Source organism: Mirounga angustirostris, unplaced genomic scaffold (genome assembly GCF_029215605.1).
Source record: "Mirounga angustirostris isolate CCGP_5_RB_7025 unplaced genomic scaffold, mMirAng1.0.hap1 SCAF_6, whole genome shotgun sequence".
In the NCBI taxonomy this organism is placed as follows: Eukaryota; Metazoa; Chordata; class Mammalia; order Carnivora; family Phocidae; genus Mirounga; species Mirounga angustirostris.
In genome coordinates this window covers 132,128,070-132,149,888 of record NW_026991714.1, presented here as the reverse complement: position 1 = coordinate 132,149,888, position 21,819 = coordinate 132,128,070, and the positions used below count along the sequence as shown (strand labels likewise).

The 21,819-nt window shown below is 38.0% G+C and overlaps 1 protein-coding gene and 1 long non-coding RNA gene across 5 annotated transcripts in view; one reads left to right on the top strand and one right to left on the bottom strand.

Moving 5' to 3' along the window:
* LOC123846840 (uncharacterized) overlaps positions 1-21,819 on the top strand; it is a 233,032-nt gene that overhangs the window by 52,449 nt on the left and 158,764 nt on the right. The gene's annotated exons all lie outside the window — the stretch shown is intronic.
* LOC123846841 (small ribosomal subunit protein eS27-like) lies at positions 220-732 on the bottom strand. The gene has a single exon (XM_045878780.3). It carries the CDS (start codon positions 649-651, stop codon positions 397-399), a length of 255 nt encoding a protein of 84 aa, XP_045734736.1. The 5' UTR covers positions 652-732; the 3' UTR covers positions 220-396.

The following is a 21,819-nucleotide window of genomic DNA, read 5'->3' as shown; positions in this document are numbered from 1 at the left end:
AGTTATACTTAAAATATAGAATTTGCACATAGTCAATATACACATTTTGATGAGGTTGTCCATATTTAATTTTGAGGACATATATGCATATACCTCTAACACCATCACCACAATCAAGGAAATAAACATATTTATCATCTCCAAAAGATTGCTGTGTCCATTTGTGTGTGTGTGTGTGTGTGTGAAAAGAATACTTAGCATGAGATTTACCTTCTTAACTTTTTTTTTTTTGCCCATAATCAAAACTTTATTGAAAAACTGACACCAAAATAGGACATCACTGTTGTAAACCTTACAAAATTAAGCATAATTACATTATCTTGGTAGATAACTGGAATTACTGAACTGATAAGGCTTTCTGCGATATAACACAAATTCAAGAGGTTGTGTGGATCATTAGTGTTGCTTTCTTCTAAATGAACACCCCTCTGTGAGTCTGGCCTTTCCTCCTGTTGGCTGGCACAACATTGTTGAACAGCCTACACAAAGAACCACCGTCTGAGCATGGCTGAAAACCGTGGTAATCTTGTAGCAACGTGGACATTTTACATCCATAAAATAGGAATTTGGGCTCTGAACTAGCCATTTCTTTTTATGTTTTTTCTTTTCCTCTTCCAAGGACGGGTGTAGTAAATCTCTAGCCAAAGGCATGTTGATCTTTCGCAATCCCAGCCAGTCCCGATCTCTAAGGCGACACCCCTAGCGAGCAGCACACGATCGGGTGAGCGGTATTACCTTCTTAACTTTTTAAATGCCCAACTAACATCTCCTTTAGAAAGATGCACCAGAAAGTGTGGAGTCTCTAGTTAACAATACCGTATGATATACTTTAAAAAAAATTTTTTTTTATTCTTATGTTAATCCCCATACATACATCATTAGTTTTAGATGTAGTGTTCCATGATTCATTGTTTGTGCACAACACCCAGTGCTCCATGCAGAATGTGCCCTCCTCAATACCCACCACCAGGCTAACCCATCCTCCCACCCCCTCCCCTCTAGAACCCTCAGTTTGTTTTTCAGAGTCCATCGTCTCTCATGGTTCGTCTACCCCTCCGATTTCCCCCACTTCATTCTTTCCCTCCTGCTACCTTCTTCTCCTTCTTCTTCTTCTTCTTCTTCTTCTTCTTCTTCTTCTTCTTCTTCTTTTTTCTTTCTTAACATATATTGCATTATTTGTTTCAGAGGTACAGATCTGAGATTCAACAGTCTTGCACAATTCACAGCGCTTACCAGAGCACATACCCTCCCCAATGTCTATCATCCAGCCACCCATCCCTCCCACCCCCCACCACTCCAGCAACCCTCAGTTTGTTTCCTGAGAGTAAGAATTCCTCATATCAGTGAGATCATATGATACATGTCTTTCTCTGTTTGACTTATTTCACTCAACATAATACCCTCCAGTTCCATCCACGTCGTTGCAAATGGCAAGATCTCATTCCTTTTGATGGCTGCATAATATTCCATTGTGTATATATGCCACATCTTCTTTATCCATTCATCTGTCGATGGACATCTTGGCTCTTTCCACAGTTTGGCTATTGTGGACATTGCTGCTATAAACATCGGGGTGCACGTACCCTTTTGGATCCTTACTTTTGTATCTTTGGGGTAAATACCCAGTAGTGCAATTGCTGGATCATATGGTAGCTCTATTTTCAACTTTTTGAGGAACCTCCATACTGTTTTCCAAAGTGGCTGCACAACCTTGCATTCCCACCAACAGTGTAGGAGGGTGCCCCTTTCTCCGCATCCCCGCCAACATCTGTCGTTTCCTGACTTGTTAATTTTAGCCATTCTGACTGGTGTGAGGTGGTATCTCATTGAGGTTTTGATTTGGATTTCCCTGATGCCGAGCGACATTGAGCACTTTTTCATGTGTCTGTTGGCCATTTGGATGTCTTCTTTGGAAAAATGTCTGTTCATGTCTTCTGCCCATTACTTGATTGGATTCTTTGTTCTTTGGGTGTTGAGTTTGATGAGTTCTTTATAGATTTTGGATACTAGTCCTTTATCTGATATGTCATTTGCAAATATCTTCTCCCATTCTGTCGGTTGTCTTTTGGTTTTGTTGACTGTTTCCTTTGCTTTGCAAAAGCTTTTTATCTTGATGAAGTCCCAAGAGTTCATTTTTTCCCTTGCTTCCCTTGCCTTTGGCGATGTTTCTAGGAAGAAGTTGCTTCGGCTGAGGTCAAAGAGGTTGCTGCCTGTGTTCTCCTTTAGGATTTTGATGGACTCCTGTCTCACATTGAGGTCTTTCAACCATTTGGAGTCTATTTTTGTGTGTGGTGTAAGGAAATGGTCCAGTTTCATTCTTCTGCATGTGGCTGTCCAATTTTCCCAACACCATTTGTTGAAGAGACTGTCTTTTTTCCATTGGACATTCTTTCCTGCTTTGTCGAAGATTAATTGACCATAGAGTTGAGGGTCCATTTCTGGGCTCTCTGTTCTGTTCCATTGATCTATGTGTCTGTTTTTGTGCCAGTACCATACTGTCTTGATGATGACAGCTTTGTAATAGAGCTGGAAGTCTGGAATTGTGATGCCGCCAGCTTTGCTTTTCTTTTTCAACATCCCTCTGGCTATTCACGGTCTTTTCTGGTTCCATACAAATTTTAGGATTATTTGTTCCATTTCTTTGAAAAAAGTGGATGGTCTTTTGATGGGGATTGCATTGAATATGTAGATTGCTCTAGGTAGCATTTACATCTTCACAATATTTGTTCTTCCAATCCATGAGCATGGAACGTTTTTCCATTTCTTTGTGTCTTCCTCAATTTCTTTCATGAGTATTTTATAGTTTTCTGAGTACAGATCCTTTGTCTCTTTGGTTAGATTTATTCCTAGGTATCTTATGGTTTTGGGTGCAATTGTAAGTGGGATCGACTCCTTAATTTCTCTTTCTTCTGTCTTGTTTTTGGTGTATAGGAATGCCACTGACTTCTGTGCATTGATTTTATATCCTGCCACTTGACTGAATTCCTGTATGAGTTCTAGCAGTTTTGGGGTGGAGTCTTTGGGGTTTTCCACATAAAGTATTATATCATTTGCAAAGAGTGAGAGTTTGACTTCTTCCTTGCCGATTTGGATGCCTTTTATTTCTTTTTGTTGTCTGATTGCGGTGGCTAGGACTTCCAATACTACGTTGAATAGCAGTGGTGATAGTGGACATCCCTGCCACGTTCCTGACCTTAGAGGGAAAGCTCTCAGTTTTTCCCCATTGAGAATGATATTCGCTGTAGGTTTTTCATAGATGGCTTTTATGATATTGAGGTATGTACCCTCTATGCCTATACTCTGAAGAGTTTTGATCAAAAAAGGATGCTGTACTTTGCCAAATGCTTTTTCTGCATCTATTGAGAGGATCATATGATTCTTGTTCTTTCTTTTGTTAATGTATTGTATCACATTGATTGATTTGCGGAAGTTGAACCAACCTTGCAGCCCAGGGATAAATCCCACTTGGTCGTGGTGAATAATCCTTTTAATGTACTGTTGAATCTTATTGGCTAATATTTTGGTGAGAATGTTTGCATCCATGTTCATCAGGGATATTGGTCTGTAATTCTCCTTTTTGATGGGGTCTTTGTCTGGTTTTGAGATCAAGGTAATGCTGGCCTCATAAAATGAGTTCGGGAGTTTTCCTTCCATTTCTATTTTTTGGAACAGTTTCAGAAGGGTAGGTATTAATTCTTCTTGAAATAATTGGTAGAATTCCCCTGGGAAGTCATCTGGCCCTGGGCTTTTGTTTTTTGGGAGATTTTTGATGACTGCTTCAATTTCCTTAGTGGTTATAGGTCTGTTCAGGTTTTCTATTTCTTCTTGGTTCAATTTTGGTAGTTGATACATCTCTAGGAATGCATCCATTTCTTCCAGGTTATCTAATTTGCTGGCATAGAGTTGCTCATAATATGTTCTTATAATTGTTTGTATTTCTTTGGTGGTGGTTGTGATCTCTCCTCTTTCATTCATGATTTTGTTGATTTGTGTCATTTCTCTTTTCTTTTTGATAAGTCTGGCCAGGGGTTTATCAATCTTGTTAATTCTTTCAAAGAACCAGCTCCTAGTTTCGTTGATCTGTTCTACTGTTCTTTTATTTTCTATTTCATTGATTTCTGCTCTGATCTTTATTATTTCTCTTCTCCTGCTGGGTTTAGGCTTTATTTGCTGTTCTTTCTCCAGCTCCTTTAGGTGTAGGGTTAGGTTGTGTACTTGAGACCTTTCTTGTTTCTTGAGAAAGGCTTGTATTGCTATATACTTTCCTCTCAGGACTGCCTTTGCTGCATCCCAAAGATTTTGAATAGTTGTGTTTTCATTTTCATTCGTTTCCATGTATTTTTTTAATTCTTCCTTAATTTCTTGGTTGACCCATTCATTTTTCAGTAGGATGCTCTTTAGCCTCCATGTTTTTGAGTTCTTTCTGACTTTCCTCCTGTGATTGAGTTCTAGTTTCAAAGCATTGTGGTCTGAAAATAGGCAGGGAATGATCCCAATCTTTTGGTACTGGTTGAGACTTGATTTATGACCTAGGATGTGATCGATTCTGGAGAATGTTCCATGGGGACTAGAGAAGAATGTGTATTCCATTGCTTTGGGGTGGAATATTCTGAATATGTCTGTGAAGTCCATTTGGTCCAGGGTGTCATTTAAAGTCTTTATTTCCTTGTTGATCTTTTGCTTAGACGATCTGTCCATTTCAGTGAGGGGGGTGTTAAAGTCCCCCACTATTATTGTATTGTTGTCAATGTGTTTCTTTGCTTTTGTTATTAATGGCCTTATATAATTGGCTGCTCCCATGTTAGGGGCATAGATATTTACAATTGTTAGATCTTCTTGTTGGATAGACCCTTTAAGTAGGATATAATGTCCTTCCTCATCTCTTATTACAGTCTTTGGTTTAAAATCTAATTTGTCTGATATAAGGATTGCCACCCCAGCTTTCTTTCTGTGTCCATTAGCATGGTAAATGGTTTTCCACCCCCTCACTTTCAATCTGGGGGTGTCTTTGGGTCTAAAATGAGTCTCTTGCAGACAGCATATCGATGGGTCTTGTTTTTTAATCCAGTCTGATAGCGTGTGTCTTTTGATTGGGGCATTGAGCCCATTTACATTCAGCGTAACTATTGAAAGATGTGAATTTAGTGCCATTGTATTGCCTGTAAGGTGATCGTTACTGTATATTGTCTGTGTTCCTTTCTGGTCTATGTTGCTTTTAGGGTCTCTCTTTGCTTAGAGGACCCCTTTCAATATTTCTTGTAGGGCTGGTTTTGTGTTTGCAAATTCCTTTAGTTTTTGTTTGTCCTGGAAGCTTTTTATCTCTCCTTCAATTTTCAATGACAGCCTAGCTGGATAGAGTATTCTTGACTGCATATTTTTCTCATTTAGTGCTCTGAATATATCCTGCCAGTCCTTTCTGGCCTGCCAGGTCTCTGTGGATAGGTCTGTGGCCAATCTCATATTTCTACCATTGTAGGTTTCATATCTCTTCTCCCGAGCTGCTCTCAGGATTTTCCCTTTGTCTATGAGACTCGTAAGTTTTGCTATTAGATGTCTGGGTGTTGACCTATTTTTATTGATTTTGAGAGGGGTTCTCTGTGCTTCCTGGATTTTGATGCCTGTTTCCTTCACCAAATTAGGGAAGTTCTCTGCTATAATTTGCTCCAATATACCTTCTGCCCCTCTCTCTCTTTCTTCTTCTTCTGGGATCCCAATTATTCTAATGTTGTTTCATCTTATGGTATCGCTTATCTCTCGAATTCTACCCTCATGATCCAGTAGTTGTTTATCTCTCTTTTTCTCAGCTTCTTTATTTTCCATCATTTGGTCTTCTATATTACTGATTCTCTCTTCTGCCTCATTTATCCTAGCAGTTGGTGCCCCCATTTTTGATTGCACCTCATTAATAGCCTTTTTGATTTCTACTTGGTTAGATTTTAGCTCTTTTACTTCTCCAGAAAGGGTTTCCCTAATAACTTCCATATTTTTTTCAAGCCCAGCTAGTATTTTAAAGTGATGATTCTGAACTCTAGATCTGACATCGTACTAATGTCCGTATTGAGTAGGTCCCTGGCAGTCGGTACTACCTCTTGTTCTTTTTGTTGAGGTGATTTTTTCCGTCTTGTCATTTTATGCAGAGGAGAATAGATTAATGAGAGAACAAAATGTTAGCAGAGTAACCACGTCTCCAGAAAATATACTCTAAACAAATCAGAAAAGACCTGAAGCAGTGGAAAAAGAAACAGAAAGAGAGAAAAAAGAAAAAGAAAAAAAAGAAAAAGGTAAAGATAAAAACAAACAAAAATAAACCAAACAAAACAACCACAACAACAAAAAAACAGAATGTGATCAAATATGATCAGGCTGGTATATAGATCAGTGCCACACACTAGATTTGGGGTGTATTTTGGTCTTTTAGAAGAAAGTGCCTCCCAAAATTTTAAAGAAAGAAAAACTTATATATGTACAAAAATAAGCATTGATATGATATAGGGATGGAATATGACAGTAAAGATGGAAATTATAAAAAATTTTATAAAAAGAATTGATAAGAAGTTGTTTGAAAAAAGAAAGAAGAGGATTTAAAAAAAGAAAAAAGAAAAAAAAAGGGAGAGAATGTGATCAGTCAGGGGAGTAGAAAAAACCATAGACTAGAGATTTAGGGTATATTTTAATCTGTTAGAAGAAACTATCTCAAAATTTTAAAGAGAGAACAACTTATATATATATGCCAAAAATATGGGTAACTACTATGAAGGGATAGAATGACTCTAAAAATGAAAAATAAAATGTTTTTTTTAAAAAAGGGATTGATCAGATGTTGGTTGAAAAAGGGAAAAAGAAAAATTAAAAAAAAAAGTTAAAAAAAAAAAGAAAATTAACTTTGAAAGACTAAAGAATCATGGTAAAAAAGCCATGAATTCTATGTGCAGTATTCCCCTAGCGCTGGAGTTCTGCTGTTCTCATTGATTGGTAAACTTGGTCTTGGCTGGCTGTTCTTGCTGATCTTCTGGGGAGGGGCCTGTTGCCATGGTTTTCAAATGTCTTTGCCAGAGGCGGAATTGCCCCGCCCTTGCCCCCTCCCAGCTAAGTAATCTGCTTGGGTTTGCTCTCTGGAGCTTTTGTTCCTTGCGAGCTTTCCGTACAGCTTTGGAGGCGGAGAGTGAAAATGGGGGCCTCCCAATCTCTGCCCCGGAGGAGCCGAGAACTCAGGCCCCGTTCCTCAGTGAGCCCCCAGAGAAAAGCCGTAAGTCACTCCCGTCTCCCCGGTCTCTAGCCGCACTCCGTGCTCACCTGGCCTGTGACCGCGCATTTCTATCTCTGGCACCTGACCCCGGGTGGAGTCTCCAAACCCAGCAGATACCTGCGGTGCACTCCCACACAGCTCCTCCCGGGGGAGGAATGTGAGTCTCCCTGGATCTGCTCTTGTTGGGTCCCTGCTGAAGGAGCAGGGGCCCGACTGTGCCGTGGATCACGGTTTATGGCAACCCCGAGCTGAGAGCCCGCGCCTGGGCTCCGCCTCTGCAGCCGGCTTCCCGGCTCCGATACCTGGGAGCTCTGCTGCACTCAGGCACCCCCGGTCTTTCTTTGTCCCCGAGGGTCCTGAGACCACACTGTCCCGGAGGGTTCCACCCCCCGCTTAGCCACCAGAGTGACATCCGTCGGCGGAGCAGACTTTTAAAAGTTCCGATTTTGTGCTCCGCGGTTCTATCACTTGCCAGAAGCGGCCGACGGAGGCCCATCCCCTGCCGTCTATCCTCCTGAATATCACCTCGGTTTCACTTCTCTGCATGTCCTACCTTCCAGAAAGTGATCGCTTTTCTGATGAGAGTTGTTGCTATTCTTTTCTTCGATCTCCTGTTGAGTTTGTAGGTGTTCAGAATGGTTTGATCCCTATCCAGCTGAATTCCTGAGAGGAGACGAAATCCAGGTCTCCTACTACTCCGCCATCTTGCTCCGCCCCCCTGAATATCGTATGATATACTTAAAAATTGCTAAGGTGATAGATCATATGTTAAGTGTTCAAATAAATAAATAAATAAATGATAAATAAATAAGGCAGGAGGAAACTTTTTGTGGTGATGGATATATTTACGGCATAGTTTAAGGTTATGCTTTCATGGATGTATACTTCATGCTCATCAGTTTTACATATTAAGTATGCTTTTTTGTGGCAGTCATACCTCATTAAAATGTTTTTTAAGAACAATATATGAGATTTATTTTTTTTATTTTTTATTTTTTAAAGATTTTATTTATTTGACAGAGAGAGACAGAGCGAGAGAGGGAATACAAGCAGGGGGAGTGGGAGAGGGAGAAGCAGATTTCCCACGGAGCAGGGATCCCAATGTGGGGCTTGATCCCAGGACCCTGGGATCATGACCTGAGCTGAAGGCAGACGCTTAATGACTGAGCCACCCAGGTGCCCCAATATATGAGATTTAAATATATATATATAACTGTCAGAACCAGTGAATCAAAATTTTCAGAGATAATGTCAGAAAACAAGTACCAACAAATAAGACACCTTAGGTTATTTTGTTACACTCTACAGAGAAGCTGTTTCACTAAGCTACCTCACAGGCAATAAAATAAAAACTAAATGATTTTTGGAGAGTATTTCCTTGGTGTTATTAATATGACCCCAGAGAAACCTGGGATGAGTAATACCCTTATCTGTGAGGTATTGGGGCCCCTGCCTTAGACACTGTGCTTTATTGGGTCTGTTCTTACCCTTCCCTAGCCTTCCTTGCCTTCCTTCTCATTCTCTGAGGTGTGTCCACAGAGCTAATAGGATATGTCTGCCAATGGTATATGCATGTGTGCTCCTATCTAGACCATGTTCCATGTACCTGGAATCCAGAAATTTCCAAACTTAACCTGTCTCTGGTCTGTTTCAGGGCTTGTGAGGACCTGTTTCCAAGTCCGTCTTATTGTGGGTGCAGTGCCCAATTAGTGAGCATAACAGCAGTTGCTAGAACATGTGGGGATGGTGCCTGAACATGTAGATGGGTCTCTATACATGCCAGCCAGGTCTGGGGTGGAGGAGGAGTGTTAGAATCATTCCTTTATACTCTCTCTCTCTTTTTTTTAGCACTCCCAAATGTCAAGAGCAGTCTATTTGGAATTATCTGATATCATAAATTATGATAAGTCTACAAAGACTTCCAGTTTCTCAGATATCATGTTTTTGTTTTAATGATATGTTTAAAGTATAATGAGAAACTAGTATGTTGATTATGGAAAAACATGAACTAGGTGAAGATTTTTGGTGCTGCCCAAACTCAAAGTGCCAAATTGCCTGTCACAGCCATGACAGGCTGCTCAAACCCTTCCCTTCTTGGGCAATGCCCTAGGGTAAAAGAAACAAGCAGTCATCAACATATTTTTGCTGTGTATGGCAAGTGCCTACTCTCTTGTTTCAGAAGCTAGACAGTCAATCCATATTACCAGTAACATATGGCTCTGGGCATCAAACCCTACTTGCATATGGTATATCACTGTGCATGAATCACTTTCCCTTCTTTGGCATTTTATGATTCACCAAAAAGTCTTATGAGGTAGGTGTATCAGTAAAATGTTACACTTTACAAATGAGGACACTCAGCCTGGCACATTTAGTTTTCTTGTCCAAATTCACATGCCTAATAATTGATAAGGCCAAGCCTAATGGCCAGGAAGCACAATTCAACACATAACAGATCATGTTTTCCTAAAATTCCGGTGTTGTGGGAGAGGTTATTAGGGATGAAGGGACTGGAGGGGAGAGTATGTTAGATTTCTGGTTATGATTACAATTTGGAAGCAGAAGTATTCTTGAGCTTAGGATATTAATAGAGAACATTTTTTTTTTCTCTTATTAGAGGAATCACCTAAAGAATAAAAATTAGGGATGACTGGGTGGCTCAGTCGGTTAAACGTCTGCCTTCAGCTCAGGTCATGATCCCGGGATCCTGGAATCGAGTCCCGCATCAGGCTCTTTGCTCAGTGGGGAGCCTGCTTCTCCCTCTGCCTTCTGTTCCCCCTGCTTGTGACAAATAAATAAATAAAATCTTTAAAAAAATAAAAATTAAAGAGTAACATATATCGGCAGAAAAAAATTTTCATCTATTTTTAAAAAGCAGAAAAGGGGAAGATTTGGAAAGGTACAAAAGGACAATGCAAGTAGAAAATACCAAATAAGATTCAGAAATAAATCCAAATATATCAGTAATTATAAATAGACTCAACTCATCAGTCAAATGATAGACTGCTAAGTGAATAAAAATCAAGATACACTAATGTTGTTATGCAAAAATTTTATTTAAACAATTTTTTTTTATTTATTTTAAAATCTGAAAGCCCAAAGTAATCCAGGCTAGGAATTTTAAGAACTAACCAAATGTAATATAAGAGTAGATGAAAGAGAGAATACATCAGAAAGATAAAAATAATGTGTATATATTGAATAATATTTTAAAATTCATAATTAATAGTTGACATAAATATATGAGAAAAAAATAAGGAACAATTATAGTTCAATAATTTAAAATACCCTTTTCTAAAAGTAGTAGATCAAGAAACACAAATAGGCAAATATATAGGAAGTTTGAAAATCATGTGCTAGTAAAAACTTTATGGTCAACAGTACATTCCTTCATTAACTTCTTTTTAAAAATTTTTAAAGATTTTATTTATTACTTAAAAAATATTTTATTTATTCATTTGAGAGAGAGAGAGAGAGAGAGAGCATGAGTAGGGGGGAGGGGCAGAGGGAGAGGGAAAGCAGACTCCCTGCTGAGCAGGGAGCCTGACTTGAGCTAAATCCCAGGACACTGCGATCATGACCTGAGCTGAAGGCAGACATTTAACCAACTGATCCACCCAGGTGCCCCATTCTTTCATTAATTTCTTCTTTCTTTTCTATTTATTCACATATTCTTCTGTTCTTAAATAATTATATTATAGATTTTAAAAATAAAACATTTATCAATTTACATATCAATAAAAATAGAAATCTAGATGAATTTGATACATATTTTATGTTTCATGAAAATACCAAAATTGGCTAAATGTAGAATAAAAATGTGAATCACATAATAAAAACAACAAAAACTTTAATTAGTAATGAAACTTTTGATTGCATTTTTATCATAAAGCTCAAATCTGGTTTAAAGGTGAGTCGTGCTAAACTTTCAAGAAACAAAAATAATCCCAATCTTTATAAGTGGTTATGAAAAGTAAAATAAAGAAGTAATTTAATTTTTTCATGAAATTAATAATAATCTTGATACCCAAATACAAGAAGAGAAATCATAGGCCAATTTCACTTTTAAATATAGATATAAAAATTCTAAATTAATTTAACTGAAGAAATAATATGTTAAATTAATACATCAGGAACCAATAGGTTTATTCCAGAAATGTAATGATGTTTTAACATTAGAAAAATAGAATTGTAGTTAATAATGAACTACAGGTGAAAAAACACATCAAACATGCAGATATCTCACAATCTGCAGAAATATCATGTTCTATAAGATTCTGTGATAAAAATAGACAATTTTGAACAAAAGATAATTTAACTCCAGAAATGACAAAATTACAAAGTTGTCAAATATTAATGTACTGCTGAGACTATTATAAGCTCTTGTGAATTGCTGGTGGGTGATTGAACTGTCCATTCATTGTGAAGAAGAGATTGGTGGTTATATATATATAATTTCATTAAGACCAAGAACTTTTATTCCCAGGTTTATATCCAAAAAAACCTGTGTAAATTCATCAAAAGACATGCACACAATTTTTTATAACAACTTTTTTTTCTTTTGATGGTGGTTATGAATCATTGGAAGCAACCTACATGCCCATTCCCAGGGGAATTATTAAATAAAATATGGTATATGCATAAAATAAAATATGCGGAGTCAGAAGCAAAGAGCCAGATTTATTTCAGTTAGGCTACATCTTACAAACATGTTAATAAGAAAAGAAAGCAAGAATAAGATTTATAGCACCATTTATGCAAATTAAAACTGCACGTTAACACCATATATTTCTCAAGGATACACATATATCTAAATAGGTACACAAGAAGGAAATTGGAAAGATATATATTAAAAACACTAGTGTAAGTACCTTTAAAAAGGAGGGGAAAACCAGTAGGGATGAGAAATGAAGAGAAAATAATGCAATGAAATAGAAGAGGGACACTGCCAAGGCTAGTGGTGAGTGGTGAGTAATTTAATTATTTAATTTAATTTAATTTAATTTAATTTAATTTAATTTAATTTAATTCTGTGCACCTAAGGTACAGATAAAATTAAAAGATAAAAGTAAAATTGACTATGTGGTATATGTGTAAAAAAATTGTATTTTTATCAAGGCTTTCTTAAATAGCAAGTTCTCCAAGTACTTTTGGAATGGGATTCAATTATATACTATTTTTTCCCATGAACGCACCTGTAACATAAAGTATTTTTACCTGTCGTGCTCTGAAAAGTAGTTACTTTGCAGGGAATCATAACTTTTCTGTTTTTCCTTGGCTGGGTGAAACAGGATTGAAAAGTTTGCATATTTCCTTTGTCTGTTCAGGCAGTAAGGATAAAAGGAAGTCTGTGGTTTTTAGGCAATCTTTGAGTTGACAGGCTGACACCTTGAATCTGAATCAGATTCTTCAAGGGTCAGCTGACAAAGTGAGCGAGTCTATGAATTTTCTTTCCTGACGTTGAACTGGCTTGGATGAAGACCCAGTTGTAATGCAGCCCCAGCATCTATTTGCCAAAATGTACAAACAAGCAAAAAAAAAAAAAAAAAAAAAAAAAAATCAAAAAGACAGCTGCTCTTTTAAGAGCAAATATTATTTCATTTTACTGGTAAAGGAAACTGAGTCACAGGAAGACTATTGTTATTCCAAATCACACCACAAATCAGACAAAAGCCAAGTCGGAACGAGAACCACATTTTCGGATTCCTAGCAAGTAGAACTTCTACTACGGTGCTGTCTCCATAAGGTATGCAAGTACACACGATTCAAGGTACAATAACAAATGCATGGTCAGTATTTAAGATTCTTCATATGAAACATTCCATAGAGTTTGGTGGTTTATGGGAAGATGCAAAGTAGCAATTTGTGTTTGCGGTAGAGACATTTTAAATGCCTAAAGTTTTAATTAACCGCTAATTTTTTCTTCCCGCTGTGTGCATAGTAAACTTTATCTGTTTGCTGTCTGAAGCTCTGTGTTTGCAAATTAGGAGCTCCTGCTTCTTTCCATTTTAATTAAAACCTGCGAGCTTGACATAATCAACTTCCTTCCTTTTTTGATTGTTTAATGAACATTAATGAAACAAAATTAAAGTGCTATTTAACATTCATCCAATTTATTAATGGTTAGGCAGGATAACTTTGTTTTCAGGGACAGGAGTTGAACTTGAATAATTTAGGGAAATTAACTTTCTCAGTAGCATTTAATAAAACCATAGCAGGGCACGTGGCCTGCAAAATCAGGTCAATGCACTATTGATGTTATTGTTTATACTGAGAAGGCATCTTGAAATCAAAGAGACCATCAGAAATTTAATCAACAATTGTTTCCACTTGATTAAAATTCTGGCATTTCGGGTGAAGACAGAGTGCCATTTTCTCACGATCATGATATCATCTGTTTCACCCATGTATTTTCTCTATTAGTGCATGTACTTCCTAGTTTTCTTTTTCTGTGCATTCTTTGCTTACATATTAAATATCTTCTCTATACCGGGCCCTACCAGATATTTTATACATTTCTTTGTAGTTCTTTGAAGTTAATCTTTAAAAGCCGGTAAGAAGCAATATAATAGAGTGTTTTATGGTAAGCATTCAAGCTTCGACAACAAGAAAAACCTTACTTTGAATCCTATATCTGCCCCTTACCAGCCGTGTGATCTGGGGCAAGTTATCTTCTTTGATCCTCAAGTTTATCTCATCTGTGTCTGCCTCATAGAATTTATCATTCAATTAGGAAATAATTTTTGTGCCAGGTGTTGTGTTAGGCCTAGGTTCATAAGAATGAACACAATGAATGTGTTTGTGCTCTCATGGAATTTGCCATTTAGCAGGGGAGAGAGAATTAAAACATTAAATCATATATAATGATTTCTTAAATTTTTACCAGGTTAAGTGAACGGCTCTGATGTCTGGAAATCATGATTGTCTTTCCCAAGGAAAAATAAAATATTAAATTAGAAATGGAAAGTGAGTAGAAGGTAGTTGGCCAAGAGAAAAGAAGAGGGATAAATGTTCCAGGGAAAAGAAACAGCATTGCCAAAGCTGTAAAAGGAAAGGAGCTTGGTTTTCATGAGCATCTGAGGAAGGCCAGAGCAGAGACAGAAAGGGGGGAGTTGACAGACATTGGGCACAGGGTAGATCATGCAGAATCTTGGATGCCAAATTGGGTGTTAGACTCTGCCTAGGTGCAATGGTAGCCACTGAAGGGTTTTAAGCAGTAGAAGAAAGAAGAGTGTGTTAGTTTTCTACTGATGTTGTAACAAATCATCACAAATTTAGTGGCTTGAAATAAGACAAGTATTTTATTTTATACTTCTCTATGTCGGAAATACAACACAGGTCTCACTGGTCAAAATCAGAGTGTTGACATGACTCTTTCCTGATGGAAGCTCTAGAGAAGAGTCTGTTTCCTTGCCTTTTTGAGATTAGAAGCTGTCCACATTCATTGCCTAGCACAGGGAGGAGGCCAAACAAAGGTGTGATCTCAGAAAATGTCCTGCAAGGAAACTGAGGAATATAAATTCACTTCCTTTTGTTTGTTTAAGTTTTTATTTAAATTCCAGTTAGCTAACATATAGTATAATATTGATTTCAGAAGTAGAATTTAGTGATTCATCACTTACATGTAACAACCAGTGCTCATCACAAATGCCCTCTTTAATACCCATCACCCATTCAGCCCATCCTCCCGCCCACCTCCCCTCCAGGAACCCACAGTTTGTTCTCTATAGTTAAGAGTCTCTTATGGTTTGCCTCCCTCTCTCTCTTTTTTTCCCCTTCCCCTATGTTCATCTCCTTTGTTTCTTAAATTTCACATATGAATGAAATCATATGGTATCTGTCTTTCTCTGACTGACATTTCGCTTAGCATAATACACTCTAGCTCCATACATGTCATTTCAAATGGCAAGATTTCATTCTTTTTGATGGCTTAGTAATTTTCCATTGTATGTATATGTATGTATATATATCTATATATATCTTCTTTATCCGTTCATCAGTCATGGGCATTTGGGCTCTTTCCATAATTTGGCTATTATTGATAATGCTGCTATAAACATTGGGGTGCATGTGCCCCTTCAAATCTGTATTTTTGTATCCTTTGAGTAAATACCTGGTGGTACAATTGCTGGATCATAGGGTTGTTCTATTTTCAGTTTTTTGGGGAACCTCCATAATGTTTTCTAGAGTGGCTATACCAGTTTGCATTCCCACCAACAGTGCAAGAGGGTTCCCATTTCTTCACATCCTCACCAACATCTGTTGTTTCCTGTGTTGTTAATTTTAGCCATTCTGACAGGTGTGGGGTGGTATCTCATTGTAGTTTGATTTATATTTCCCTGATGATAAATGATGTTGAGCATCTTTTCATGGGTCTGTTAGCCATCTGTATGTCTTCTTTTTTTTTTTTTTTTTCTATTCATGTCTTCTGCCCATTTGATAACTAGATTCTTTGTTTTTTGGGTGTTGAGTTTTATAAGTTCTTTATGGATTTTGGATAATAATCCCTTATCAGATATGTCATTTGCAAATATCTTCCCCCATTCTGTAGGTTGCCTTTTATTTTTTTATTATTTTTTTTTTAAAGATTTTTATTTATTTATTTAACAGAGATAGAGAGCACAAGTAGGCAGAGCGGCAGACAGAGGGAGAGGGAGAAGCAGGCTCTCCACCGAGCAGGGAGCCCGATGCGGGGCTCGATCCCAGGACCCTGGGATCATGACCTGAGCTGAAGGCAGCCGCTTAACCAACTGAGCCACTCAGGCGCCCCTGTAGGTTGCCTTTTAGTTTTGATGATTGTTTCCTTCACTGTGCAGAAGCTTTTTGTCTTGATGAAGTCCCACTAGTTCATGTTTGCTTTTGTTTCCCTTGCCTCTGGCGATGTGTCTGGTAAGAAGTTCCTATGGCCAAGGTCAAAGAGGTTGCTCTAGGATTTTATGTGTGTTCCCCTCTAGGATTTTGATGGTTTCCTGTCTCACATTTAGGTCTTTTCAGCCACTTTGAATTTATTTTGTGTATGTTTCAAGAAAGTGTTCTAGTTTCATTTTTCTGCATGTTGCTGTACAGTTTTCCCAACACCATTTGTTAGACTGTCTTTTTTCCATTGTATGTTCTTTCCTGCTTTGTCAAAGATTAGTTGACCATATAGTTATAGGTCCACTTCTGTGTTTTCTATTCTGTGCCATTGATCTATGTGTTTGTTTTCATGCCAGTACCATACCGTCTTGATGAATATAGCTTTGTGATATAGCTTGAAGTCTGGAATTATGATGCCTCCAGCTTTGTTTTTGTTTTTCAAGATTGCTTGGCTATTCAGTCTCTTTTGTGGTTCCAAACAAATTTCAGGATTTTTCTAGCTCTGTGAAAAATACTGCTGGTGTTTTGATAGGGATTGCATTAAATGTGTAGATTGCTTTGGGTAGTATAGATATTTTAACAATATTTGTTCTTCCAATCCATGAGCATGGAATGTTTTTCCATTTCTTTGTGTTGTTTTCATTTTCTTTCATACGTGTTCTATATTTTTCAGAGTATATATCTTTTACCTTTTCCATTAGGTTTATTCCTGGGTATCTTATGGGTTTGGGTGCAATTTTAAATGGGATTGATTCCTTGATTTCTCTTTCTGCTGCTTCATTATTGAAGTCTAGAGATACAACAAATTTCTGTATGTTGATTTTGTATCCTGAAACTGTACTGAATTTGTGTTTCAGTATTCGGAATTTCTTGGTGGAGTCTTTCAGGTTTTCTTCATAGAGTATCATGTCTTCTACAAATAGTGAAAGTTGAATAAGTCATTATTCCTTGCTGATTTGGATGCCTTTTGTTTCTTTTTGTTGTCTGGTTGCCCAGGCTGGGACTTCCTGTACTATCTTAAATAACATTGGTAAGAGTGGACATCCCTGTCTTGTTCCTGACCAGAGAAAAAGCTCTTAGTTTTTCCCCATTGAAGATGATATTAGCTGTGAGTCTTTTGTATATGGTCTTTATGATGTTGAAGTATGTTCCCTCTATCCCTACTTTGTTAAGTGTTTTTTATCAAGAATGGATGCTGTACTTTGTCAAATGCTTTTTCTACATCTATTGTGAGGATCATATGGCTCTTATCCTTTCTTTTATTAATGTGGTTTATGATTGATTTGCAAATATTGAACCACCCTTGAAACCCAGGAATAAATCCCACTTGATAATGGTGAGTGATTCTTTTAATGTACTGTTGGATTCGATTTCCTAGTATCTTGTTGAGAATTTTTGCATCCAAGTTCATCAGGGATATTGGCCTGTAATTCTTTTTAAGTGGGGTCTTTGGTTTTGGAATCAAGGTAATGCTGGACTTATAGAATGAGTTTGGAAGTTTTCATTCCATTTTGTATTTTTTGGAATAGTTTGGAAAGAATAGGTATTAACTCTTCATTAAATGTTTGGTATATAATAATAATTTAAAAATAAATAAAATAAATAAAAACCCAATTTCATCAAAAAAAAGGTTTGGTAGAATTCCCCTGGGACGCCATCTGTCTCTGGACTTTTGTTTGTTGGGAGATTTTTGGATACTGATTCAATTTCTTTGCTGTTTATGAGTCTGTTCAAATTTTCTATTTTTTTCCTGTTTCAGTTTTGGTAGTTTATATATTTCCAGGAATTTATCCATTTCTTCCAGATTGCCCAATTTGTTGGCATATAATTTTTCATAGTATTCTCTTATAATTGTATTTCTGTGGTGTTGGTTGTGATGTGTCCTCTTTCATTTGTGATTTTATTTATTTGGGTCCTTTCTCTTTTCTTTTTGATAAGTATGGATAGGAGTTTATCAATTTTATTAATTCTTTCATAGAACCAGCTCCTGTGGTGTTTTTGTTTGTTTGTTTCTATATCATTTTTTTGCTCTTCTCTATTATTGCCCTTCTCCTGCTGGCTTTAGGCTTTATTTACTGTTCCTTTTCTAGCTCATTTAGGTATAAGTTTAGGTTGCATATTTGAGATTTTTCTTGCTTCTTGAAGTAGACATGTATTGCTATATACTTCCTTCTTTTTTTTTTTAAAGATTTTATTTATTTGACAGAGAGAGACAGAGTGAGAGGGAACACAAGCAGAGGGAGTGAGAGAGGGAGAAGCAGGCTTCCCGCCAAGCAGGGAGCCCAATGTGGGGCTCAATCCCAGGACCCCGGGATCATGACCTGAGCTGAAGGCAGACACTTAACGACTGAGCCACCCAGGCGCCCCGATATATGCTTCCTTCTTATGACCACTTTTTTGCATCCCAAAGTTTTCAGACTGTTGTGTTTTCATTTTCATTTGCTTCCATGTATTTTCTTTATTTCTTGTTTAATTTCCTGGTTAGTCCACTCATTCTTTAGTAGGATGTTCTTTAACCTCCATGTATTTGTGGTTTTTCCAATTTTTTTCTTGTGGTTGACTTCAAGTTTCATAGTGTTGTGGTCAGAAAATATGCATGGCCTGATCTTAATCTTTTTGTACTTTTTCAGGCATGATTTGTGACCCAGTATGTGATCTATTCTGGAGAATGTTCCATGTGTACTCAAAAAGAATGTGTATTCTGCTACTTCAGGATGAAATGTTCTGAATATATCTCTTAAGTCCATCTGGTCTAGTATGTCATTCAGAGCCATTTCCTTGTTAATTTTCTGCTTGGATGATCTGTCCATTGCTGTGAGTGGGGTGTTAATGTCCTCTACTATTATTGTATTATTATCAATGAGTTTCTTTATGTTTATTATTAAGTGATTTATGTATTTGGATCTTTTTGTTGGATAGACCCCTTTATGATGTTATAGTGACCTCCTTCATCTTGGGTTTAAAATCTAGTTTGATATAGGTATTGCTACTCTGGCTTTCGTTTGACCTCCATTAGCATGGTAGATGGTTCTCCATCGCCTTACTTTCTTTCTGTAGGTGTCTTTAGTTTTAAAGTAAGTCACTTGTAGGGCAGCATATAGATAGATCTTGTTTTTGTTTTTGTTTTTACCCATTCTGATACCCTGTGTCTTTTGATTGGAGCATTTTGTCCATTTACATTCAGAGTGATTATTGATAGATATGAATTTAGTGCCATTGTATTACCTGTTAAGTCATTGTTTCTGGAGATTTTCTCTGTTCCTTTCTAGTCTTTGTCACTTTTGGTCTTTCTCCCACTCAAAGAGTACCTTTAATATTTCTTACAGGGCTGGTTTAGTGGTCACAAACTCCTTTAGTTTTTGTTTGTCTGGGAAACTCTTTATCTCTCCTATTCTGAGTGCCAGCCTTGCTGGATAAAATATTCTTGGCTGCATATTTTTCCCATCATGCCACTCTCTTCTGGCCTGCTAAGTTTCTATGGATAAGTCTGCTGCTAACCTTATCTGTTTTCCCTAGTAAGTTAGGGATTTCTTTTCCATTGCTACTTTTAGGATTTTTTACTTATCTCTGTATTTTGCAAATTTTACTATAATATGCATTGATATTGGCCTACTTTTGTTGATTTTGATGGAAGCTCTCTGTGCCTCTGGATTTGGATGTCTGTTTCCTTCCCTAGATAAGGGAAGTTTTCAGCTATAATTAGCTCAAATAAACCTTCTGCCCCCTTTTCCCTCTTCTCTTCTTCTGGGACGCCTATGATACAGATGTTATTATGCTTTATGGAGTTGCTGAATCCCTTAAGTCTCATTTGTGACCAATTATTTTTCTTTCCCTCTTCTTTTCAGGTTCATTATTCTCTATAATTTTTCTTCTATATCACTTATTTATTCCTCTGATTCTTCCATCCTTGAGGTCATCACATCCAGTTAGTTTCACATCTCAGTTATAACATTTTTTTTTTTTTAATTTCAGCCTGACTAGTTTTTAGGGCATTTATTTCTGTGGTAAGGGACTCCCTGGTGTCTCCTATGCTTTTCTGAAGGCCAGCTAGTATCCTTATGATTGTTGTTTTAAATTCTGGATCAAGCATATTATTTATATCTGTTTCAATTAGATACCTGAGCATGGCCTTTTCTTTTTCTTTTTTGGGGATGAATTCCTCTGTCTTGGCATTTTGTCTAGGTCTCTGTCTTCTTCTGTGTGTTAGGAAAGCCTGTTATGTTTCCTGTTCCTGAGAGTAATGACTTTATTAAGAAGAGGTCATATATTGTCCCTGGTGCTTTAGGAAGTGTTTCTGGTGTATGCTGTGTGCACTCTGCTGTTGTGCTTTGGCTGCTCTTTCCCTCACATCAGCTCTCTACAGAGTTTCTCCTTGTTTGCTGTGGGAAGTGTTTGGACCTTGTCCAATTTGTAGTGAGTTTTAACTAGGTGTGCTTTGGTCTGCTTGTTAAAATAAGCCTGATCCTATATTCAGTAGAGCCAAGGCTTTGAAGTACTCTATGGTCAGTAGACTTGGTGCATGCAGGGAGTTTGTGCTGACTTTCCGTGGGAAGGGCCTGCTGCTGCTCTGGCTTTCGGGCACACTTGCCCCAGTAAAAAGAGCACCTGCAGAGTGCAGGGAGGCAGGGCTTGGTGTAAGTGGCTCCGGCCTCCACTATGGACACTGTGCTGCTCACTGAAGTCTGTCTGTGCTGATGGGTAGGGCATAAAAATAGTGCCAGCCTGGTCTGTTGTACCTGGAGAGGGGAGTTTGTGCCCACTCTTGTCCAGGAAGCCCTCAGAGAAGAGTGAACGATCTCTCCTCATGTCTTCCACACATTCCTCAGATCCCTGCCTTCATCCTGTCTGTGTCTTTGCCATCTGCCCACCCAGCAGTGCAGTGCACCTGTGTTTTATCTCAGACATAATGACTGAATTTAAAAATCCAAATTTTAGGGACCTAGCACAGCACAGAACCTCTGGGGGAGGGTCTCACCACTCTGGGGCTGGTGCAGGTTTGTCCCAGAAGGCAGTTGTAACGAATGTACAGGTGCTTGGAGTTTAGAGTAAAGTGCAGCAAAAAGGCTGGTATCCAGATTAACTGCCCTCAGCATGTGTCTCTGCCCCTATGCTAATGAATGGGACAGCACAATGGTGCCCACTGGCTCTTTTGTCCCTTGAGAGGCAAGGCCACCTCTCCCAAATGCATTCCAAGTAGGGGAACTGTCTCTCCCAGTGCAACCCAGGGGATCTTCAGATCATGCTGTCCACTCCAGTGCCTCTGCCCTCCTTCTCCACAGGAGCACCACTATACCCGCTAATCTCCACACTGGCCACTGTGCAGACTTCTAAAACTTCAGTTTTTGAATTCCACTGGTTGTAAAATCTCACCATAATCAGCCCTTCTCATTTTCCCAGTCAGTGGTTTTGAGGAAGTGTTTTTCTTGTGCAATCCTTTGTATGCTACTTGCTTGTTCTCTCTCTCTCCGTCTCTCTCTCTCTCTTTCTCTCTCTCCCTCTCCTCTCTCTGTGATCAGGGCTCCCTCCCCTCCACAGCACGCACAGTTCTTTTCTCCCCCAAATCATGTCTCCGCACATCCTACCTTCCATGATGTGGTGTCTTTTTTCCCTCTAGTTGTGCAGTTTGTTCTCTTAGTCCTCAGATCAATTTCTTGGGTGTTCAGAATGATTTGATATTTATCTAGCTGTGATTCAAGAGATGAGGCAAACATAGGGTC

Coding starts and splice junctions, on each gene's coding strand:
- LOC123846841 (XM_045878780.3), bottom strand. CDS start 651: ATGCCTTTGGCTAGAGATTTACTACACCCGTCCTTGGAAGAGGAAAAG.